This window comes from Rattus rattus, chromosome 8, assembly GCF_011064425.1.
Source record: "Rattus rattus isolate New Zealand chromosome 8, Rrattus_CSIRO_v1, whole genome shotgun sequence".
NCBI classification, from domain to species: Eukaryota; Metazoa; Chordata; class Mammalia; order Rodentia; family Muridae; genus Rattus; species Rattus rattus.
In genome coordinates, this window is record NC_046161.1 from 51,693,510 (window position 1) to 51,719,188 (window position 25,679).

General features: G+C 45.0%; 1 protein-coding gene across 1 annotated transcript in view; it reads right to left on the reverse strand.

The window, feature by feature from the left end:
• The window catches only part of Arid3b (AT-rich interaction domain 3B), a 47,097-nt gene that overhangs the window by 16,988 nt on the left and 4,430 nt on the right, over nucleotides 1-25,679 (reverse strand). Inside the window, exons 3-4 of the mRNA XM_032909870.1 lie at nucleotides 2,902-2,973; nucleotides 2,676-2,748 (exon numbers count right to left, since the gene is read on the reverse strand). Coding sequence (XP_032765761.1) covers nucleotides 2,676-2,748; nucleotides 2,902-2,973 — 145 coding nt within the window. The remainder of the gene's footprint in view (nucleotides 1-2,675; nucleotides 2,749-2,901; nucleotides 2,974-25,679) is intronic.

Consider the following 25,679-nt stretch of genomic DNA (forward strand, 5'->3'; position numbering starts at 1 on the left):
GTCATTTGAGGTAGCCTGCTGCGTACTGCCTCTCCCAGATCCCCGTCCACTTCCTCTGAGGTGCCTGCTATATGGAAACTGCCCGCCAGCTCCCAGGCCGGGTGGGCATCACCAGGACTTTTAAATTCAGGTTTGTACAGGAGGTCCTGTGGAATCAACTTCTCAACCTTCAAATGTGCTGGTGGCAGGGAGCAGCAGCTGACTTGCTGCAGGGCTCCCGACTAAGGAGGCCTACACCTTGAATGCCCTATATCTCACTCTGAAGAGTAACATAAGAACAAAGACAGCCTGCTTCACACAATCAAAAGTGTAACCTGCTTCCCAGGTCACCAGAACCATGGAGCCAAGAGTGCTCCATGAAGGAGGTCCTGGGTCTGCCTCAGCGGCTCTCTCTGTGCTCCACATAGTGTGGGCTCCTAGAGCTCACTTCCACGCTCTAAAGCAGGAGCTGGGAGGGGAGCTTGAGACACTACCTGACAAAAGCCAATCCCCAACCATGGAATATGATTTCCATGGAGGCCATTTTTATTTGTTTGTTTGTTTGTTTGTTTTTTCTTGCACAAAAAACTTTCTACTTACTCTTTTCCACGAAAAGACAGTGTGGCTCTTTCTAGAGGGCAGTTTGTCCCCACAGGCCATTTATGATATCTACAGGCAGGACTTTGAGACAGGATTTCTTGTAGCACAGGCTGGCTTCCAACACACCATGTAGCTGAGGCTGGCCTTGAACTCTAATCCTGCTTCTACCTCCCAAGTGGAGAGATTATAGGTACATGCCCTACACCTGGCTTCTAGAGACATTTTTGGTTATCATGACTGAGCACTGCTATGGCATTCACTGGGAAGAGGCCATCCTACTGCTAATGTTCTACAGTGCGCAAGTGTACTTCTATAAAAAAGGATAATCCAGTCCCTAACGTCGACAGCTGCTAAGGCCAAGAAAATCTGCCTTAGACTAACTAACAAGCTCGAGATTCAGTAATGTTTCCTCTCTTGGGACAGCCCCAGGACAGCCGTGCCACTGCCCTAAGTACAGTTCTGTTATGGAAAGGAAGGAGATCTACAGCAGTCCAGGCAGCTGAGCCAGCGACAGGGCAAGAGAGTCAAGAGAACCAACAAGATGCAGACAGCAGACAACCTGAGCACTGACCAGCCTGGCTCCAGAGACAGAGGTGTGACAAAGTGACTGTCCTTCAGGAAACACAGAGGAGGACACAGTCACCCATCCTCACTCATGACTAGGCTGATCTAGCTTACGTTCTTTTTAAGATTCTTCTGTGAAAGTAGAAAAATAAAGCAGGGGCCCCACCGCTGATTAAAACCTGTACTGTTATGGCAGCCCCTCTGAGACGGGATCAGCGCCTGGCTTTGCACCAGCTGGGCAGGAGGAGCTTGTAAATAATTAAAAGGCAATTGGAAGGCGAGACCAAAGTATTAAGTGGATTTCTCTCTCTTAGGGCATAGAGTCTCCCTGCTGCCAGTCACATTATCTTCCAGGGCTGTATTTTTGTTTTTCACTCACACATCGGCTCCAGATAACTGCTGGAGGAGTAAACTAATTAAGGGCTGCTTATACTGCTCTGCTAGGCTGGGAGACAGAGGAACAAAGCCTCCTCCAATCTTTCTGTTGCCTTTTAAAGAAAACCAGAGTGATACTCACTGTCATGAAGGCATAAGGCTTTTGAAAAAAGGAGGAGGAAAAGGGGAGAAGGGGTGGAGAGTCAGGGGTGGGGAGAAGAGGAAAGAAAGCGGGAGAATAAGAGAAAGTGAGAGAGGGAGCAAGCAAACAGGAGAGGTAGCTCAGCCAACAAAAACAACAACAACAGCAACAGCAACAACAGCAACAGCAACAGCAACAACAGCAACAGCAACAGCAACAACTGTACTAACAGCAGCAGCAACAGCACCCTTCCCAGATCTTAAGTTACTGACAGACCTCAAGGGATGTGTGATCAGGTATTAGCAGGGTACTAGGGAAGGGGTCTGGTGGGACCCAGTGGCTCCAGTGGCTCTACCCCGAGGGTGATGAAGGTGGAGCTACATAAACTGCTATGGGTCTCCTCATTGAGTGACTGAAGTTCCCACCATGCTTCCTGAGGCCTGACCTAGCTGGTGAACCCATTGCTATGACAGGATAAAGCCAGGAAGCTGAGTCATTGGGCTCAAGACTCAGTCACGACACGGTCCAGAGTGGAGCCAGCTGTAGGGGGTAGGGTGCAGGGTAAGCAGGACAAAGAACTGAGAAGTGGATTATGAATGGGTGTCTACATACTGGGCAGTAAACCTGCAGGAATATTTCAACTATGTCAAAGACATCCAATAGATAACGCTGGCCATGCCTCTTCATGGAACATTTCACGTTCTCCAGAATAACCCGAGGGGTTCCTATGTTTCTACTTACCTTTCTCTGTCCACGTGGGACTACCTACACCAACAGTACATGCCACATGCTGATTTAAATGAAATTTGAGGCAGCTATAAGGCTACAATAAAAACATTTGGATTTGAAATGTCTCCAGAGATCAGTTAATTAGAAAACAGACAAAAATAAGGCAGAACTAAATCCATCTTTTGCTAAGGACCTCTCTGCTTCCTTCAATCTGGTTGCCAATTATTTCAGTAACTCTTGGACAAGGAGGATGGGTTAACAGTGACACAGCAGTCACCACACCTACCTCTCTTCTGCATGAAGATGAAGAGGTCATCCAGAAATTCTTTCCTTTCAGGATCACCGTCCAGTTCATACAGCTGCAGGCCGGACCCCAAGAGAAAACACAATGAAACATCCCATCCCGCTCTGGGTGCCATCCCAAGTGCCTACAGGTATCTGAGTCACACGGGTATGGGGGAAGACAGCCCACCGCAGAGCTGCTTCCATCTAAAGCTCAAGACATTACAGACCTTGGCGAAATCTCGAGAGATCTCTCTTCCCCGGCCTCCATCAGCATCGTCACTCCAGGCTAAGGCACCATTCTGAAGGAGACAAACAGCATTGTCAGCGAGGGAGTGGAAGGTGAGACCTTCATCCAGGGAAACAGCACAACCCTCAGCACACCCACCCACCCGCGGCCCACTAGAAAGGCCTAGTCAAGACGCTCCACTACCCTGAGACCCTCCAGCTTTGCTTTTGAGGATAGTTCCAAAATATGGTGTGTGGCTGGGCCTGTGGTGGGTTTTAAAAGGATCTTCTCCCTTTCTTGGCAAGGATGGATATTGTTCATGCTTGCTAATGCTGAGAAGGACCCAAAGTCTAGGGTCCCAAGAACCCCCAGCTCAGCTGACTTTCTAGAAACTACCGTCTGAGACACATTCACTGAGCAGTGGGTGCTCAGCTCAGTTCCCAGCACTGCACTGTGAGTGGTCAAAGCGCAAAGGGAAAAGATCCACAAGCTGTAGTCTCCCCAAGCCTGCTGAGGAGAATGCCTGACTATGCCTGAGGTGCAGAGTAGGCCCAAAGGCTAATTTTCATTAGGGAATTAAGAAAACAAAGCATACAAGCGAAACACCCAAGCTTTGGTTAGATCAGAGCAATGCCACTCAGCTGGGTGGGAGGGAGGAGCCTTATTCACATCCCTTACTCAGCCAGGTGGCTTGCTCCTCCTCTGTAGGAGACCCGCCCCGCACCCCAGCTGCATTGACAATTCCAGAAGCAGTCCCTCTCTGCTGCTACTTCAGAATTTCAGTCTTTTCGAATTTTGTCCTCTTCATCAGAAAGGAATGTCTGTAGATAGAAAATCAATTGTACTTATCTTCTCTGTACCTCAGCACAATAGCACACTGCCTGCTACATAATCATCTTGCTATTAGAACTAAAAATCTCTTCAACGAATACACAAGCGCATATACCATAGAGATGGCCCAGCTTCCTCTGTGCCGGGGCAGGTGTGAATGAGATCTCCCAGGGTCCTTCTCCGCTCACCCTGTCCTAGTGGAGGCAACTCTATCTTGAGCCTGGGACATACGCTCCCTTGTGCTCTCCCCCAGACACAGGCACACACAGGCACGACACTCGGCTAGCAGTACGGAAGTGCTTGAGGAAGGCACGGGGATCAGGAGTGGGGCCTTCCTGGGAGACTTTCCTTTGGATGGCACAGGGATCTTGTTCTAAAACCATGAAAGTCTGGGCAAGTGAGTGCCTGGAGGAAGAGGCATCACTCAGCTATATTTTGAGGTCACACTCTGCTTTCCCTTCTCAGAGTTGGTTCTCAGATGCAGACCCACTTCTTCCTCACAGCAGCAACAGCAGACAATGAGGGAAGTCTGACAGAGAAGAGACCCGTTGTCAGTTGAAATGAAACAGGCTACACCAAATTGTTTTCCTGCTTATCTATCAACATGTGTGTGAGGAAGTGCTTGGTCAGGGACTGCACACACCAGGCCCAGAGGGAGACACTGTTACCAGTGTCCTTCCAAGCCAATAACCAAGCAGAAGCATTGTGGGGTTTTGTTTTTTCTTTTCTGTTGTTAAATTCAACCCCACACTGTAATTATAGTCACCAGAAATCTAGTGTCATCTGGTGGCAACCAGCACAATGAATAATCAAGATGAATTATGTCTGTCAGGTCAGCAAAACCAGACAGTTACATCTGAACCCCTTTCAAAGGGTTTCAGTAGGTTGCCCTAATGCCCAATGATTTTGTTTAGCCAGTAATTCCTGCTGGAAAGTCAATTATCCTGGGAGCTCCTATTGGCTGAAAGACATTTAATGGGGGATCACTGTGCTTCTGTTATGTCAGCTGTTTACTGTGGCAGCTCAATTTCCAACTCTGCAGCTAGAGATCTGAGGCTGATGCTCACAGGAGAATTCTTTATCAGTCCCCAAGATGAGAACGCTGGGTTTTTGCTAATTACAGTAACTTGCAGGCATTCCGAAGGCCCAGGCACTGTGTCACGCTCAGTTGGAGGGAAAGGACCTAATCCACAACCTTGAATGAGTGGGGCTTTCAGCAGTGGGGGAGGGGTGTGAGAACAAGCATGCCAGTGTGGCCACCTTAGGGCTATGTGTGAAAATAAACACCCAAGTGCCAGCAGAGCCCCACAGACAGCAAAGAGAAGCGCACTGGGGATGCGGTGGGGGGAGGGAAAGGGTGGGAGAGAGCTGGTATCCACCATGTCTCCACCACTTTCTCCAGCTCTACCCCAATTGCAAGGAATTCTAAGCATTGGCTACAGCCATTAAGTAGGAACAGCTTAGAATGTGCTGGGTCCAGAGAAGAGTCAGCTATGGGGGATGGGGTGGAGGGTGTGGAGGAGAAGGAAGAATTGTGAACAACGCCACAAAGTGCACACCAATGTTTGCTACAGTGTCAGGGTTTTAGCCAGAAACATCTCTAACCCAGGGACCACAGAGCACTGTCACATGACAGAAATGAGACACTGAACTTTATTATTATTATTATTATTTTTAAAATGCAAGGCAAAAAAGGTTGTATGGATGTATGTGAGTCTTCCTTCTCCGGTTCCAAGGCAAGGATAGCCCCCCTTTATTGGGGGGGTGTTCAAGACAGGGTTTCTCTGTGTAAATCTGTCTTGGAACTTGCTCTGGAGACTAGGCTGGCCTCAAACTCAAGAGGTCTGTCTACCTCTGTCTCCCAAGTGCTGGGATTAACAGTGTGCCCACTGCCAGCGACAGTCAAGTTCGTAGTTTAGAATATTACATTTGGTTGGGGCCTATGCAGAACTCTCTCATATTATTTTATCTTGAGGCACTTAAACTTTACTCAGCTTTACAGGGTTTTTTTTGGTTTTTTTTTTAGCTATAGTGAGACTAATCCTGCATCCTGCCCGCCCACATCACAGTCCAGCTGGGATGACAGTTTCTTCATGAAGGCTGCTAGTTTCCCTTCTGGGCCGTCACCTCATGCTCATGTCAAATCTTAAGCATCGTTAGGGTATCCCTGGCTCCCACTGCAATGGCACTGATAGCTGTTGAGAGACATGGTCAGTTTCCCTGGGACCCACTGTCTGTCATCCCTTCTGCCTGCAATGAAAGGGTTGACTGCAGTTCTTCTGTTTACAATTCCAACTGGATGCCATAAATGAATGCTATAAATAGCTTTCTTGTGCAATTCAAGTTTTCTTGACCTACCACCAGGATGTGGACATGACTAAAAAGTTTTCGGCATGCTTGTTCTCACACTCCTCCCCAAGAGTGGCTGACAGACTGCAACAGTGGGAAAAAATACGGAGAAGTAGAGGCAGACAGAAAATGTGTAAAACACTTGCCAAGAAACATCTCAACCTCTGTGATCACGAGGGGTTTGTAAGAAGAGTCACTGCCTCCAGGAACAGGCTTTGAAGCCACTGGCACAGGCAGCAGTATTAAAGAGCCCAGAACTGGGGCCAAGGGGAAATAAGGGTGGATGTCAACAGTAGCCAATGGTTACTTATTGCCATTTACAGCCTCTCAGCCCTCCTCTTACTTCAGAAATCCCTTTTAACATCTTTGATCTCACCAGGAGCTCACAGGAAACTGACAGTTTGTCTCCAAATACCCACCGAAGACTAGTTTTAGCTGCCATAGCCACACATTCAACTCATTTCCCCAGGGGAACCAGACTATTTTGCCTTTAAACGCCTTCAAAAAGGTAGTGAAAGAAGACTGGGAGGAGAGAAAGGGGCAGGAAGCTAGCTTAGCATCGCAGTGCGCTCTGTAGTATCTGCGAGAGTGTAGGGCACCCTAGATGGCTTTTCCTCCTTAATCCTACATATGGTAATGGTTTGAGTTGGAGAAAACATGGGTCAAAGAACTGAAAAGCCTCGTGTAGGTCTCACAGCTCCTAATAGGGTTTGCCTGGCTCGCTTGGTGCTGACCTGATACCTCCCCCTGGGATGCAAAGAACACATACTTTTACTCTGCACAGGGGAATTAAGTATGCCAAGGAGAGAAAGGAGCAGAGAGAAAAGTCTGTCTACAGAATGGCTAAACCGTGGTCTGATTCCTGAGTCTTCTCGCTGGCTTTATCCGGCCAAATGAAAATGGGCCTCTCTTGCCCTAGGAATTATCAAGGCACACCAAAAGGGGACACCTTTACCTCTACCTCCCAAACGGCCCAATTATTATAGGGCGACCCTCTTTCCCACAGGGAGAAAGGAGATCAGAGGGAGGGAAGTGGAGGGAGAGGAGATTACACTTCTTAAGGGACCAGAGGAATGTGACACTTAACACTGTGACATGTACATATAAAGGTTTCAAAATTAAACAAGTCAGTTTTAAATGACTGCCATTCAAAATTTAAACACCGAACCTCTAATTTCTCAGTCCTAACAGATCAACAAAGCAGGGGAAAGTGAACATCATTCCTTGAAAATCTAAAAGGTTGACTGTGGAAGAGGGCCAGGCTCTAAGTTCTAGCCGGCAATCTGGCAGCAGCTGGGCAGAACTGGCCGGGAGGATGAAGGCCTTCCTCTAACAGATCTTCCCAGCAGTGGAGAGAGCCTTCTTAGGAAGCAAGCAGATGCCTGGTTCCAGATGACTATCTCGCTGGAACCTCATGGTTTGGAATCCCACCAAGGTGGGGTTAGACCATGTGGCCTTTACTTTTTCTCTTGAGAAGCAAAAATGTGCTGATAAATTCAATCAGTCCAGATTTCCTTGAGAACCCAGGTAAGGCAGGCTGATGAGGAAAAGCTCTCTAAACAAAAGTGGTCCCCACCAGGAGGGTTACCAAGGAACCAGAAAACAAGCCGGCATCCATACATATAGCAAGGCTATGAATCCCCAGACACCGAGTACTTGGGAGTTAGAGGGTTGAAGCTCAGAGCTGGAGGTTAGAGTAGCCTCGAGGATTTATAGTTCAAATGAGCACAGGGGAGGGGATAAACAAGGCACGTCTTGGCAGGAGGATGTGAGGATGTCAAGTCTAATGTTTAAAGTGGAAACAGGCTGTGAAATGCCTTGGATACCAGGGGGAAATTTAAACTGAACTGTGAACAGTGGGGAGGCAACCGACAATTTCTGAAACGAAAAGAGGATGAAGTCAGTATTCTGAGTAACTTTAACAAACTACTTTCGTTGGAGAAATAATTTATATAGATGGACGTACAGACACCTAAGGGAGCCAGGCTGTGGGTGTCTTTCATTTTGCAGCTTTTCTACCTGTTCTAGTCACTTGTACATGAACGCTGATCTCCTAGGATACACTAGACTTTCTAAGAGGTTCTGAGGGGAAAAAAACCAAAAGACAGATCAAAGCCTCCAATTTAGTGAAGCATAGTGGAGGGAGATAAACAACTTTAAATAATATTTGTGCTAAGGATATAGTTCATGGTAGTGCTCACTCCTGTTCAATTCCCAACACTGTGGGAGGAAACAAAGTAAATTCCATTTATGTCTGAGTTTTTTAAAAGATTGATTTTTAATTTTACTTTATGAGTATGGGTATTTTGCCTATATGTATATCTGTGTACCACATGTATGCCTGGTGTCCCCGGCGGTCACAAAGGATTGTCATATACCCTAGAACTGGTTGTTCGCTACTATGTGGGTGCTGGGAATCAAACTCTGGTCTATGGAAGAACAGCCAGTGTTATTAACTGCCAAGGCCATGGCTCTAGCCCCTGTCTATGGTGTTCTTAAAAGCATTATTTTTTTTTTCTACATTAGCTTTTTTTCTTTTTTTGAAACAGGGTCTTACCAGTTACAGCCTGGCCTGGAATGTGCTCTATAGACCAGGCTGGCCTGGAATTCATAAAACATGTCTGCCTCTGACTCTGCCTCCAAAGTGCTGGGATTAAAGGCATGCACCACCTCTCCCAGCCCTGCTTTAACTTTTAAGTTATTTTAAAATAATTTTAATATTATGTGTATGTGTGTATGTACCATGTGTGGGCAGGAGCCCTAGGAGCTGAGAAGTGGGCAGCAGATCCCTGGAACTGGAGTTACAGGTAGCACTAAGCCATGTGGGTGCTGGGAAGCAGTGCTCTTAACCACTGACCCATCTCACTAGTCCTGACATTAACTTCTGACCTACTGTATACTCCCCGTCCCTCCCCCTGGTGATGCAGACCAGTACTTAGAAAGCACTGAAAGGACAGAGTAGCCCACCATAGAAGCAACTCCTTTACAGCAGCTAGTCCTTCAGGAAAAGAACAGTCTGACTCTTCATCTCTATTGAATGTCTTTTTAGTGTCTGTATAAATAGCAATGGGTGGTGGCTAAGCCAACTGGGATCTTGGGTTGGGTGAGGGCTGAGCAGCAGAACCAGGGGAGATGACTCTCCTGAAGTAAAACCAGCTCAGAGAATCAGTCCGATTGGGCTGTGGGAATGAGAGAGGATGATTGAATTCTTAAGGGAGAGAAGTATGCTCCTGTGCAAACAGAGGGAAGCCAGGCAGGGGATCAAGCAGGAAGCCTTTGAGCACTAATGAAAACAGACCACAGTCTAGAGGATGGGGTGACAATACCAGTCCCACAGCTAGGAAGAAAGCCAGGTTAGAGAAGCAGAAGCCAGAGGCTTTATTATTGCCAAATGGGGGGGAAAAGGTCTAATATTAGCACATGCCTCCAGACCCAAGAAGGCTTGGCTTTTGTTTTCCCTTGGATTGGGGGATGGCAGGAATAACCCCAGCAGACCACGCCTCTAAGACCTCAGGAGCCAGCCCTGCATTCCTCAGAGCCCTACCTCCCTGGAGCCCGGAGCCTGACTTTAAAGCAGTTAAGTATCTAGGCTATTTTAGGATTACTCCTTGACCACCTGGAATATCTTATTAAAACACAGCTCAGATGTCCAAAGCAATTTTAGTTCCCATTCCTCACTTCTCCTCAAGGCAAAAATTAACCCTTTCCCTAGGATTAAGCACAGGGGTGAAGCTAACTCTTCACTTAGGGTCTCTACATTCTGACACCTATAAGAAATGTCCAAAAGAAAGAAAGAAAGAAAGAAAGAAAGAAAGGAAGAAAGAAAGAAAGAAAGGAAGGAAGGAAGGAAGGAAAATAAAAGAAAGAAAGGAGAAAAACTGTCCTTAAATACCTTTGTGCAAACATGATTCTTGCATTTTGAGCATTCTCTGAAACAACAGAGTGGTAGTGCATGCACTCCCCTGCCCACAATCTGGTAGATATGGGCCCCAAAGGCAAGGATCTGGGCAAATTCCTAGGAACTGACCCTCGATGTAGTCATCAGCAAAATCACCAGGCTTCAAAGATGCTGATCTCAAACTCTTGGGTGACAATTAATTGTTCTGAAATACTGTCCTATCTGAAGTATGGAGGCTGAGTATGGCTGTTTTGTTTTTTCCATAATAAGCAACACATAACTACTTTTGCCCAGATCCATGGCTCGGTAGTCTATGTGCCATATATGTGACCACTTTCCTGATGACCTGGCTGGTGGTGTGATGTTTAAAATCCATCCTAGATCTTAGCTTGAAGGGAAGAAAGCCACTCCGGATCCCATCCCATTTTAACTGACTGCAGGAGAAGGCAAGGGGCAGCATTACAGGGGACTCCTGAGGGGAGAGGGGAGCCCCAGGAAGTAAAACAGATACTGTTAGAAGTACACTGATAAGATCAGGATTACTGCTCTTAACTAAAGCACTCCAGCCCCGGGAGCACTGGAATTATAACTATCAGATGCTCACCTTCCGCTGGAGGTAACTTCAGCAGGAACCAGAGAGAGCTTGCCCACCTCCTGAGCAACAGAGATCATTCAAACTCAGTGGCTTGGAAAAAGAGCCAAGTGACACTTTTTCTGATTAAGCAGCAGAAAGGGGGCAGGGTGAGGAAAAGAGGGGACATGATCCTACATTCCCATCTAGGCACAAAATCACACTACACAATCAAGACCACCGGCCAGAAATGTGTTCCTATGAAACAAGGAGGAACAGGAAAATACAAAGTTGGTGATGAGAGGACCCAATGCCAGGCAGGGCTGGCAGGAGGAAGCCTAGCTCCTCTCTGTAGAACCCAGTCCTTCCCAACCTCTCAGCTGCTTCCGGTGCTTCTAACAAACCTGGAGCTTGGAGCTTACTCAGAGCTGCAGAGCCTGTGAGGACAACTAGAACATAAAGAGGGAAATGCCTAAGAGTTAGGAGACTGGCCAGCCACAGCTCTGCATGTCTCAGGAGACACAATTTAAATGTCCGGGAAGCAAACATTTAAGAAAACAACCTATCATGCATCAGCTTATAAGTGTTTTTAATGTTCCACTTTACTATTTACTTCCGTGTGTGTCTCTACAGATATGTGGGTACCGTGCAGGTACTCACAGAGGGAGTCAGATCCACAAGCTGGAGTTAAGGGGCTGAGCCACCCAACATGGGGCACAGTACTTACAAGAGCAGCAAGCGCTCTTAACCACTGAGCTGTCCGTCTCTCCAGCCCCTCGTGTTTACTTTTTAGACTCTAAGTTTATACTCTGAATTCATCTACAGTTGTTTTCATAAGTGCCTATTCATGAGCACTTTTGTACTTTTCACTCTGATGTAAGTAACAATAGAAACATGAGTAAAGGGTGAAATGTAGCTTCGTGATTAAGAAGCTTGTCTAGCATGTACCAGAACTAGGTTTAACAACCTTCAGTACTTTAAAGGAAACAAACAAGAAACCATGAGTAAACGCAGCCTTATGAACATTCATGAGAGACAGCCACAGTACTGAGAAAAATGCAAGCTGAAGCACAACACACAGGGCTCCTGCTTTTGTTAAAAATACAAACAAAATACACGATTTTTAAAAATCTGAAAAGGTATAGACTTACTGAGAAACCACCCCAAAGTCCTGCTGACTTTTACTTTATGCATTTTAAACTATATGTCATTTTCACTTCTCAAATATTTTGAAATACATTTGACAGACATGATGAATTAAATTTGTAATCCCAGTACTTGGGAGGCAGAGGCAGAATGATTCTAAGTTTGATGCCAGCGAAGGCTAGGGTGATATCATTTCTCAAAATTTTAAAAATTATATTTTATTTTATTGAGACAGAGTCTCACTGTGCAACCCTAGCTGACCTGGAGCTTGCTATGTAGACCAGCATAGCCTTGAACTCACAGAGATCCACCTGCCTCGGACTCCCAAGTACTGAATTAAAAGTGTGTATCACCATTAATTAAATTTTACAAATGACACATTAGCATTTATTTAAATAATAAAAAAACTTTGCAGACTATTAGGTAATAAAAGAACACAAAATGGTATATAAAATAAGACAATAAACCTATAGTAGCCATTTTCCCTTAAAATACAAAAGAAATACCACAAATGTTTATACGTATAGCTAAATTGTACAACTGTAGTTAATTGTTATCTTTTCTTTATAAATTTGTATGTTTTCCATATTTCCTAAATGAGCCCAAATGACTCCTACAATTGGAAAGAAAAAAAAATAGAAGTTATATAAACTGATTGATTATTGAGACAGGGTCTTAAGCAGTCTAGGCCGAGGATGGGAGCCAAGGTTGACACTGAACTATTGGCCCTCTATGCTCTGCAGAATTTAAGACACCACATACCCAGTCTATGTGGTGCTGAGGACTGAACACAAAACCTTGTGAGTCCTAGACAAGTGCTCTATTGTGCTCCAGACCATAAAGTTAGTTTTAAAGTAATGAAACCTTGAGAGACTCTACCTCTTCCCTGTTCCGTCTGCAATGAAGCAGAAGGGGGCACAGGGCTGTAAGTCAGACTTGCAGGGTTCACTGCCCAGCCTCGTCCTGGTGAGACCACATAGAGGTTACTTCCCTCTTTCCTCATCTGTCATTAAAACAGAACAAAAGGGATGTTGGGAGGTGCTGTCAATGAACTAGAGCCGGTCATTGTCAGAGGACAAAAGTCCTAGCTATTAAAAACACAGAAAGAAAGAAACCACTAGCAAGGAAAGGACAGTCTGATTTGGAAAAACTACTGACTTCCGCCAATGCTCAACAAAACCTTTAGAAATCCTAGTCTGCACCTCCTACGTCGAGCTAAGCATAGACTCAAGGAAAGAAGAGAAAGAGGGGCAAGTGAGGGCTGAAGAGCCAGCTTGCCTACCGAGCATGTACCAGAACCCAGGTTCAATCTCCAGTACTACAAAAGAAACAAACAGGAAACCACGCATAAACACAGCCTCATGAGCGTTCACAAGAGACAGTCACAGTACTGAGAAAAAAGCCAGTTGAAGAACGACACACAGGGCTCCTGTTTTTGTTAGAAATACAAACAAAATATGCGATTTTTAAAAATCTGGAAAGGTACAGACTTACCGAGATACCACCCCAAAGTGACTTCTACCTCACACATTTTAGACTGTTTCAGTGTTACTTCTCACAAGGCTCCAGCTCAGCTTTAACACTTGCCCCTATTCCTATTGCTGCCCAACTAGTTCTTAAACTTAGGGTTTTTTTTGTTTTGTTTTGTTTTTTGGTTTTTTGTTAAAGATTTATTTAATGCATATGAGTACACCGTCACTGTCTTCAGACACACCAGAAGAAGGCATCAGATCCCATTACAGATGGTTGTGAGCCACCATTGTGGTTGCTGGGAATTGAACTCAGGTCCTCTGGAAGAGCAGTCAGTGCTCTTAACCGCTGAGTCATCTCTTCAGCCCCTTAAACTTAGTTTTAATTATTACTTTTCAATGCATTTATTTGGGGGGGGGGCTGTGAGTCTTGTTTCCTTCCACTACATGGGTCCTAGGGAGCCAGACCTTGGTCACCAGGCAACTAGCACCTCTGCCTGCAGGGCATCTTCCCATTCCCAAGCTTGCTCGCTCCTTCCTTCCTTCCTCCCTTCCTTCCTTCCTCCCTCCCTCCCTTCCTTCCTCCCTTCCTTCCTTCCTTCCTTCCTTCCTTCCTTCCTTCCTTCCTTCCTTCCTTCCCTCCTTCCTCAGACAGGATCTCACCAGGTATCCTCAGTTGGCTTGGAATTCACTATTTGGAACAGACTAGTCTTGAACATATAGAGATCTGCCTGCCTCTGCCTTTTGAGTGTTGGGATTCAAAGCATGTTACCATGCTGGGATTTGGGGGTAGGGAGAAAAGGGCAGCTACAGTTCTTAATGGGGGTAAGGATTAGGAATTTAATCATTTTCCCCAACCCTAGACTTCAAGTTGCAGGTCTCAGGTATGTCAAGAAACAGAAGTGAGATAACTACACAAAACTGCTCACCAGGTCAGAGGCAGCACAGAACTTTCCCGTCATCCCAGAGCACCCACTGTAAGTCAGGCTCTTACTAGGCACAAATGTACACTACCAAGCTGCTAAGCAGGAGCCTAGCAGAGGTGAAAACAAAACACCCTTAAGTAGACTGTCTTTTGCAAATAAATCCCTACAAAATTAGCTTACAAATAAGACAGAGCAAAGCAGCACAGGAGGAAATGAACAATTACACAAGTGAGGACAGGACAAAGGAAAAACAGGCACTCAAATTCAAAAGCATCTATCAAAAGAATGGCCAAATATAGATACTTCAAAAAACTCTGAGGAAAGTCTTCCTGCTTCTTCTGTATGCTTGAAACTTCCATAACAAAAAGTTTTAACAAGTCCTATGATTCAAGTTTGAAAAATTAAAGGTATCTTATTTTAAAATTCTTCCTTTCTTTTTTCTTTTCTTTTTTTTTTTTTGGAGCTGGGGACCGAACCCAGGGCCTTGCGCTTGCTAGGCAAGCGCTCTACCACTGAGCCAAATCCCCAACCCCACTTTCTTTTAAATTTAGGTGTGTGTCACACATATACAGGTGGTAGGTGTGTACATAAGCATGTATGTCATGTGCGCGTGTGTGTGCATATATACACATACAAATATACATACATACAGGTGCTTCTTGGAAGCCAGAAGAGGGTGTCAGATCCTGAGAAGTAGAAGTTATATGCACTTATGAACTGTCTAAAAATTGAACTCAGGTCCTCTAGAAGATCAGTAGGTGCTCTTAACCACTGAGCCATCTCTCCAGTCCTTTTAAGTGCTGGGATCAAAGGCCTGAGCCACACTGCCCAGCCAATGATTTATTCTATGTGCATTGGTGTTTTGCCTACATGTGTGTCTGTGTGAGAGTGTCAGATTCTCTGGAACTAGAGTTAAAGACCATTGTAGCTGCTATGTGTGTGCTGGGAACTGAGCCTGGGTCCTCTGGGAGAGCAGCCAGTGCTCTTAACTGCTGAGCCATCTCTCCAGCCCCCAAATTAAAGGCTTTTAATATATATAAAAGGGATACAAATAATTGTTAAAACAAGCAAATTTCTAAATGTCAAAAATTATAAATACACCGATTAATTTTAAAAAGTGGAGTAAAAAAGGCCGAAGAGAGATTTTGAAATTAGAAAACTGAACATGAGAAAGGGAAGGCTGTCAAAGTACCAGACTGAATAATAAGATGCAAATACTTTTGGCTAAACCCTTCACTAAGAGCCGGGCTTTGGGTGCACATTTCACCCCAGCAAGAGGAAGCAGGGGCGCAGACCTTGAGTCAGAGGCCGCCTGGTCTACAAAGCTGCGCCCAGAACAGCTAGAGCTCTGCAAACAGACCTTGTCTTAAAAACAAAAAACCATATAAAAAATTTCAAGCGCTTGCTTTGAAAGCATGGGAACTGGAGTTTGATCCCCAGAACCCACATACAAATGCCAGGTGTGGTGGCACATGCTATGTTCCCAACATTGGGGAGGTAGGGACGGAAAAATTCCTGGGGTTTACTGGCCAGTGTTCCAGTGAATCTCATACTCATACATACGCACACGCACACACAACTGAATACACACATACTTAAAAAAAATGGCCAAGGGGTAAATTAGTGGAAAGAGGGGAAATGACCACGAGTTAGCTGAAGGCACAGAACAGAGTCTGGGTGAAATAGGTAAAAGAGTGCAAATCTAGAATACTATGGCCAAGCACAAAACAGTAGAGTCAAATCTTAAAAACCAAGATTTACGGGGTTGGGGATTTAGCTCAGCGGTAGAGCGCTTGCCTAGCAAGTGCAAGGCTCTGGGTTCGGTCCCCAGCTCCGGAAAAAGAAAAAAAAGAAAAAAAAAAAACCAAGATTTACAAAGATAAGCAGTCAGACTCATAACACACTCTTCAACAAGAAAAACAGAGTTAAGGAAGAGAAAGCAATGGTCAGCGCGAGGACCCAGGATCTAAGAGTTCAGGACAAAGTCTAAAAAGGCAAAAGAAACAGACGAAGAAATGTTTCATGCCCGCCAGAGCTGAATGTATCACAAACTTACAATCTTAGTAAAGAGGTAAAGAAAACTAAAGCTAGAGAGCAGAGACCATGTAGAGGTGAGAAAAAAAATACACCAATTCACTTGGCCACTTGGCGAGTGTGAGGAGCTGACTGCCCAGGGGAAGCCAGGAAATGAACTGGGACTCAAGTATAAAGCACAAGAGACTCCAACGGAACAGGAGCGTCATCAGAAGTTAGGAACAGAACTGCTTAGATGCTATGGTTTGATAAAAGGATAAAGGGTACAAATTACAATCTAGAAGTAACCAGTAAAAACGTCTGAGGCTCAGCGGGTATCAGTGCTTGCTGTCCAGCCTGACAACCTCAGCTACATGTGGAAAGGGAGAGATGAACCCTACAAGTTGACCTCTGACTTCCATATGCACACCATGGCATGTACTTGTACACACACTCTAAATAAATATAATTTTTAAAATACCTGTCATCTCAGCTACTCGGGCGGCTAAGGCAAGAGCACGACTCAAGCCTGGGAGGTGGAGGCCAATCTAGGCAACAGAGGGAGACCCACAGCTCAAAAAACAGACAAGCAAACAGAGTAATCCATAAGAGAACGGAAATAGGAAGTATAGTTTCTAAAACCACGTAAGAGATACAGAATGAATAAAGGCAACAATAAAATAAATGAAGACAGGATTGGAGAAAAACAAAAGAGGAGCATGCTTAAATTAAATCAAAACAAGAGAGTGGAAACAGATCCATGTGTGAGACTCGGGCTGTAGCTCAGTGGTACAGCACTTGCCTGGCATGCATGAACTGTAAAAGAAACAAGAGAGAAATCTACTTGTATCTATCTCAATAGCCAAATACTAACAAAAAAAAAAAAAGCTAACTTTGTTTTCGAATATTTTAATTAAGTCCTCTTAGAACCTAATCATACAAAAAACTTAGAATACTTAAGTACTCAAAATAACAAATGCAATCCAACAGACACAGGTAACACGATTATCTATCAAGTAGAGAATACACATTGTTTTCAAGGGCATTCGTAGAAACTAATCATACATAAGATTAAGACAGAGAACATTCTTTTAGACACTCAAAAGCATTCTAGTTTTCAAGGGCCAGAGATGTAACTCAAGTGGGGAAGCACTCCTAGTTTGGGTTCAATTACCAGCGCCACAAACACTGGGCACAGGGAGGCTGCCTGTGGTCTCCATGCTCAGCAAGTCCAGGCAGGAGGGTCAAAGGTTCCAAATGATACTCGGTTACATGGCAAGTTGCAGGCTAGTTTGTGACATGCGAGACCCTGTCACAACCAGCCAACCAATCACACTAGCTCTCCAACCTCAATCTGATTAAGCTATGGATTAATATTCCAAAAGATAAAACTCTCAGATATGGAAATAAAAACCACTTTATACAATCTCAGTTGAAGAAGCAATTACAACTGAAATTATAGTATGCAATAATTTCCAGCAAGGGCTGAAATATAGTTCAGCCTGGTCAATCAATCAATAACTAATAATGAAAATTTGCAGAATATAACAAAAATAAGATAGATTCACCAAAACTATTTATTGCCTAAGATGTATTTGCTGACAATGTAAGTAAGATCAGCAGGTCATACCTATCAACCTCATGAAAAAGGGCTGGTCGGCGGCTGGCAGAGAAGGAGGGATGAAACAGTGGAACACACGGGATTTCTAGGGCAGCAGAGTTGCTCTGTATTGTGGGGGATACATGTCATTGTTAAACCCACAGAATGTACAATAGGAATGCACCCCAAAGGCAGGCAAGATAGCTCAGAGTAAAGGTGGTCACCGCCAAGCCTAATGACTGGGTTTGATACAGTGAGGGCTCTCCACTAAGTGATCCCCTCTGACCTTCACTTACTTACATGGGATGCGCATATTCAGAACACCCCACTGCTGCACATAAAGTTATGTCATAAAAACTATTTTGTAATAATTTCTTTAAAAAGAACTCACCCTAATGTAAACTATAGACTCGGTGATGATAATCTGTCAGTGTAGTTTCCGTACTCTCTGATTCAAGACAGTGATGAAGGACAAGAAGGAGGGATTATCACGGGACCTTCGGCTTAATTTTGCTATAATAACTCTTTGAATAAATGGTCTATTTCAAAACAAATGTGCAGCTGGCAGGATGGCCTCTGAACCTGATGACCTCACTAGTATTTAAAACACACACAATGGAAGGTAAGAACCAATTCCCACAGGTTACCCTATGGTCTCTCCATGTGCCCACTCCCCCGACACAGAAAATAATCTAATAATCGTTTTTTAAAAAGGTTTAGAGCAATTGAGGCTAACATCGCCACCATGCACAAAATGGAATCAATGACATAAAAGCAGAGTACATTAAACCAAAGTAGAAGGAGCAGAACATCGAGTGCCTGCTCCTGGGATACAAAGGAAGTGAGCTCCTGAGCTCTCGGAGCCGACCTGCTGGTGCAGTGGTTCTCAGCCTGTGGGTCTTGAACTGGAAGTCAAAGGACCCCTTCACAGGGGTCTCATATCAGATATCCTGCATATCAGATATTTACACTGCGACTCATAACAATAGCAAAATTATAGTTATGAAGAAGCAACAAAATAATTTTATGGTTAGGGGTTAACCACAATATGAGGAACTAACTATATTAAAGGGTCACAGCATTAGGAAGGTGGGAACCATTATTCTAGTCAAAGTACTAGACATCAACCATAATGTTCAATGGCAGCGTAGAGAGAGAACCTGATCCTGCACTGAGGGTGAGGACATGACCACGTCTGAGTAAATGACAGTCATGGAGACCTGGGGGAGACAAAGAGCCTGGGCAGGGCTGCTCAAGCAGGATGATCCGCACGAGCAAAGGTCACAGTGTTCAGAGTGACAAGACAAGGGATTACTATGGTCAAGGCTAGAGATGGTGAGCGGGCCTTAGATCATGCAGATTCTAAATTCTATAATTAGGACACCCGGCATATGTGCAGGGGATTAAAGCAGTGACACACCCTGCCTTGGATCTTAGACGATCACTACTGGCTGTGGAGAGTGGATTAAAGTGGGTGAGCAGACTTGGTGAGGTTGGACAAGTGGCAGGAGTCAGATATTCAGATGATAAGACTGATGGGCTTTGGTAGTGGGCTAGAAACAAGGAGTGACAGAAGGCAGGTATGAAATAACCCAGCTCTAAGTGCCTGGCAAGGACATTCCTCAGAAAAGAAAAGTCAAAGAGAAAATGACTACTGGGGAGAGAATCAACTAAGAGTTCAGCTTTACCAGAACGTGGAGTGGATGCAGGAGGATCCAGAGTTCAAGAGCAGCTTCAGCTATAGAGCAAGCTAGTGAACAGCCTGGGTTCCTCCACACTCGAGTCCTGTTCCTTAAAAAATTGCTTTTAGTTGTTTTCCATGTATTAAATTTGAGTAGGCTATCTATCTATCTATCTATCTATCTATCTATCTATCTATCTATCTATCTATCTTGGTATTTCGAGACAGGGTTTCTCTGTAAAGCCCTGGCTGTCCTGAAACTTACTCTATACATCATGTCAGACTCGAACTCAGAGATCCTCCTGCCTCTGCCTCCCAAGTGCTGGGATTAAAGATGTATAACACCACCACCGGTTGTGAATGGTGTATGAATGGAAATATTAAGCAGGCAGTTGGGATTATACACACTGATCTCAGACTAGAAACACAGATTTGAGTAACATGTATTGGAAATCCAAATAAAAGAGCCTCCCGAGGTTGACATAAGAGAAAGCAGCTTGGAGTGAGACCTGGAGAACTAGGTGAAAAGAAAGATTACAGGGATAAAGGAAAAATAAGCAGAAAGAACAGAATATTCCAAGAAGGGAATGGTTACTCCTATCCCGCCCTCTTCTCAAATATCAAATGAGGTCAGGGAAGCCCAGACTAGGTAACATGGAGGCCATTAGAAAATTTAGCAAAGGGGTTGGGGATTTAGCTCAGGGGTGGGGCGCTTCCCTAGGAAGCGCAAGGGCCTGGGTTCGGTCCCCAGCTCCGAAAAAAAAAAAACAAAAAAAAAAAAAAAAAACACTTAGCAAGCGTTTGAGTACAATGGCAAGGGTGACAAAATGAAAAGTAAGATGTCCAAGTCCTCTGAGAAACCATTACTGGGGACATGCACAGTCCAGAACTTCTTTAAAAAAGCAAACTCATGGGCTGGGGATTTAGCTCAGTGAGGGCTGGGGATTTAGCTCAGTGATAGAGCGCCTTACCTAGGAAGCGCAAGGCCCTGGGTTCGGTCCCCAGCTCGAAAAAAAAAAAAAAAAGAAAAAAAAAAAAAAAAAAGCAAACTCATGTTTTCTTAACAATCACGTGATATGTGGATTTGAAGGCTACCGTATTTTTTTTAAGTTTGAGAGATGTTTAATTGCAGAGAACGATTCAGAAGAGAGGAGTCTAAAGAGTCAGAAAACAGAGGGCTTCATGGAAGGAGCAAGCCCCTAAACTCTAGGAGGAAGTGGGACCTGAAACACATGCAGAGGGATTAGTCTTTGAGGGATAAGAACCAAAGTCAGCGACCACTTATGTAACACTCACAGATCCCTACGCTAACATGAAAAGCACCGCAACGTACCATGGTTTATGTTTCCATAGCCTGAGAGGTCTCTAGAATACTTGTGCTTGGCCACGGCTCTAGAAAACCTCAGGGAATTGTCCTCAAGTATCGACTAGGATTTACTGAGCATCTTATCTACGAAGGCAGTAAGGACTGAAAATTAGAGCCTTCAGTATCTAGGAATTAGTGACAATTCAACCTCACTTTGGACATTATGTGCATTTTGCAAAGATCTTCCACATTTCTATTTTTCTTCCGTCTTGTAGCTAGCATCTATAAACGACCCCAAGGATGGCGGAGAAGATACCATCCCTCAGGAGCAGATGTCTGCACGGGTGGAGTACACATGGTGAGAGTGTTTGTGAAAAGCACTGCGACAATCAAGTGACCCAGAGCCACACTTCCTGCCGCTCACAATCACATCTCAGTAAGCTGCAGGTGTAAAGTATTCGCCTCAATCTTTGTGGGTTAATGTTTGGAAGGGCAACCAAGCTCCTTCATAAACTGCCGTAAAGATCATAGATCATAAATATCACAGGGCTGCTGGGCTTAAGAGCCAAATAAGGTACGTCAAGTTCTAGATCCCAACCCTCTCGCAAGTACAGCGCATTCACTGTGATGACTACCAAAGACCAGAAACTCAAAATGGACAGCAAAAATAGACTTAAGCCGGGTGTGGTAGCACATGTCTTTAATCCCGTCACTCAGGAGGCAGAGGCACCTCTGCAGGTCTCAGGCTCTCAGGTCTCAAGCTACACCCTGAGACCTTGTCTCCACATAAGTAAACGCGTAAGTAAGTAAGTAAGTAAGCAAGCAAATGAGCAAATAAATTAAAGAAGTTTTTTAAATGAAAAGATAAGAAAGAAGCCAGGTGTGGTCGTGGGGGTAGGTGGATCTTTGTGTTCACAGCTACGCTGGTCTATAGAGAGAGTTCTGGAACAGCTACACAGAGAAACCCTGTCTTGAAAACAAAACAAAACAAAAATGCAAAAAAACAAAGAGAAGTAATATTCAGAAAGACCTTGTTTCAAAAATCAAACAAAGCAAAAAATAAGTGAGAAGAAATAGCACGGAAGAAGAAAAGTGAAGGCTCCCAAACTCCTCAGCTACTTAGACGGAAGCGGAAGACAGCCTCTGAAAGCACAGCCTACATTCTGCCTAGACGAAACCACTGACAGCAGGGTTCTCAACCTTCGCACTCTCAGTCGGACAATTCTTTGCTTGTCCAGTAGTCTGTGGGATGTTTAGCAGCATCCATAGCTCTTCTCTTTAGATGCTACTAGGAGCACTCCTTCCTGATTGCAGGTACCACAACATCTCTTGACACTGCTGTGTCTGCTGGACCAGTAAAAAGATCAGCTCCTACTGAGAGCCACTGCTCTAGACAGACTACGAGTCCAGATTCTGAGGGCCTGGAGACACACTACAGAGAGAGCAGAGAGAGCCTACCCCTTTTCTTTCTAGGCAACAATTTAAGCAAGTTTTGCAAAACCTCGCAAATGTCTTGCATGAAGTACTTAGCAAATAAGTATGAAGCACAGTAGGCCTACTGATGGGTCCACATTCCAGGGAGACAGATCCTGGAGACAGTTTGTCAGAGCAACAGAAGAAAAAGACAGATGTCTCACTCCAAGCTAATTACCTAGCAGGAATTAATCTCTCATAGTAAGACAAGACTAACCTTGGTTTTTGTTTTTCAATTTATTTACTTAGTTTCTGAGACAGAGTCTCATGAAGCAGTGTGTGCTCTCAAGCTCAACTACACAGCCAACAATTATTTTGAAATTCCGATCTTTCTTTTACCTCCTAAATGCTGGACTGCAGAAATGTATCCTGCGGGTCAAGCTCAAGGCCTGTTTGAGCATTCTGCTAACTGAATCCACTAGAGCCCAATTTCCACTTCTGTGCCATTAACTGCCCACAAATCCAATGGTTTATTACAACAAAACAAAACAAACTCTGAACCAAGTTGCTTCTTCTTAAGAAATACTCCGTTCTGTCTGCCAGTACACACAGAAGAACTTAATGGTCCTTCCCGCCTTGGAGCCTCTTCTCTATCTACCCAGGCGCTGTCAGAGGCTGGAAACGCAGCAGCCAGCTTCCATGTTATGGGAGCTGGCAACTCAGGATGAGCATGAACATGGAGAAGGGTTCTGACTTTTTCAGTTGCAACTTCTCTGAAGTAAAACTTCCATCCTAGAAGGCAACTCGAAACAAAACCTCGTACAGCACAAGGGGTTGAGGAGAGGCCAATCTCTATTAAGCAGCAAACCCTAGTAAATCTCAGTGCTTTGCACTAAGCTGGCAAAGCGAAGCCACACACGGTAACCACAGTGCCTGGCAAAGTATGCAGAAAACCAGCCATATACACTCTAGCCCCCACATGCCTATCAAACTACCCCTCATCTTCCTCTTCTGTGGAAGGAAGCCTGGCTCTGTTAATGGGCTCTAGACAAAGCCTGTATTGCTGAAACACCCACTGTCCAGGCAGCAGAAGACCACCCCTAAAGGCAGCAACCCCCCATCCCCCCAAGTCGGTTGTGTGATCTCCTTTGAGAAAAGGGACATTCAGTTCTTTGTTGTCTTGTTTTACAATTATTTACTCTGCCCATAGAAATCTCCCCGTTTTAGAATGCTAGGTTCCATAGCGTTATCCATCTTCCCATCACCCTGGTGTCAGAAAACGAACCAGGCCTTGAGAAGCAAATATTTTGCAAGGCTTGCCTTGAAAAGAGAATCCGTGAGGTAATTTTGACTCTATGTGCTATAAGAACAGGATTCCAGAAACAAACAGAGGATAAGTTACCACTCTGAAGGTTTTCCATTTGCAAATGCCTGCCCAGCCCTCACTGACTCCGGTAAAACACTTTCTGAGGATTCTCCACTAAGCTGTATGGAGGAGGGGGGCCTCTTCTACTTTTGGTATGTATATGAATGTTTAGAAAATAACCTGTTTTAGAGTATTTGCATCACAGAGCAGCCTGGGAAGCGTGTGAGCTGACTTGGGGAGGAGTTATTACTTCCCCTTCAAGCCCTTCCTTGAGGTTGGGGTTGCTGCAGCACCACTGCTAGGCTCCCTGAGGGAGGCATGCCTGTAGCAGACAGCCCTGGCACAAAGACTCTGCCCAAACCCGGTTTAGAATAAGGGATACTATAACTCATTAACAATTAAGATCTTGTGTCAACTGCAAAAGGTCTTTGAATTGTTGCTGGAGCAAGTGCTACTTAACTTCTACTCTCCAGAAGTTAATTACTTAAAGAACAAAAGGCTGAAGGACAAAACCAGCCGCTCTCAACCAACCCGTCTGCAGGCAGGGCTGATGGTTTTTACAGGCTCTCTCTCAAAGCCGCACTTTTAGTCTTCCGTCCAAAGCGTAACTGCAAACATTAAAAAAGAATCTCAAGCACATTACGTAGTCCTTCAAAAACAGGTTTAAGGGCTGGTAAAGCACCTGCCACCGTGCCAGCTAACCTGAATTGATGCTAGCAGACAAACAGAACTGACTGTTCTCTGACCTCTACATGAGCCCACCCACCCACACCCACACCCACACCCACACACACACACACACAGAGAATGTAGTAAAAATTCAGCACTTACACAAAGCAACAACAAAAAAGCAAAAGAGAAGCTCACAGACCAAACTGAAAATCTAAATCTACAAGAGAAACAAGAATTGTCTTACCTTCTGTCCCAACAGAGTTTTCCTCTATATTCAGAAGGAAGGTAAATATAGAATGAAACATTAGGCCTTCGCTACTCTGGCATTTGTGAAAACATTTTTGGCAGGTGTTCTGCCAAACAAGTCTATATTTAGTAAGTATGCCTCAGAAACTTAAACGAACTCAGACTATTTGAGCTGCCAACAGTCAGCCTCCAGAGCCCTGAACTGTGCAGCCACCCGGCAGCTGCCATACAGAACGCAAGGCTGGGCGCCCTGCCACAGCGTACACGTGTGCACGCACACGCCAGTCCTGAAGAGTCTCTTTTTTCAAAGCTCTAATGGCTTGACCTCAACACCTGCTGCACTTCCTGAAGACAGACAGGCTCTGGAGCTCCACTTGCTCCTCACACACACACACAGCTCGGCTGCACTTTCTAGGAATGACCGCACACACAGAGGCTGGCCAGCTGCCAAGGCGGGGGCAGCAGCAGCCTCAGGCCTGAACTTTCCCAGCCCTGTCAGGGCGGTTCCCGCTATGAGCTGACTCAGCGGCCACCATGGAACTGTGCCAACCACACAGCAGTGCAGGGGCTGAAGGCAACTCACAGATGTTTTACTAAACCAAAGAAATCAGGCAGGAGGCAGATCTGGGCTGGTGGCCAGGGTGCTGCTGTCGTGGAAGCTGGGATTCTGATTCTAGTCTTAGGTCTGCTGCTACCTCAAGTGATCTGTGTCTCCCAGTACCTCCTCTGCTTCAGAGGTATGCCGCTTATGATGCAGATAAGGAAGGCAGATAGTTGTACAAAACAACTCCGACAGCACATCCGCCATGTGCTTGGCACCAGACAGGCATTCACATGGCTCGCTTACTCTCTTAAAACAGTACTGTTTTTTTTTTTTTGTTCTTTTTTTCGGAGCTGGGGACCGAACCCAGGGCCTTGCGCTTCCTAGGCAAGCGCTCTACCACTGAGCTAAATCCCCAACCCGACGGCCTACTACTTACTCTGCACCCCTGGATGGCCTCAAGCTCATGACAATTGTCTTGGCCTTAGTAATTTGGAGTTTATGAATATAAGCCATACTTAGTTGCATCATTTTCAATCTCCAGTTAAGAAAACACAAGCTCAGAACAATTTAGATTGCTACCAAAAGATCCCTAAATAGACACGAAAGGGATGGGGTCAGAGCCTTCGGCTGACACTGCTGTTATAAAACTCAGGTAAACTGCACAGGGCTCCTTGAGGAAACAATGCCTGATTTTTCAGCCTCCAAAGGACCTCTTTAGTTATGAGTTCCCGGGTGCCCTTTTGTGAGC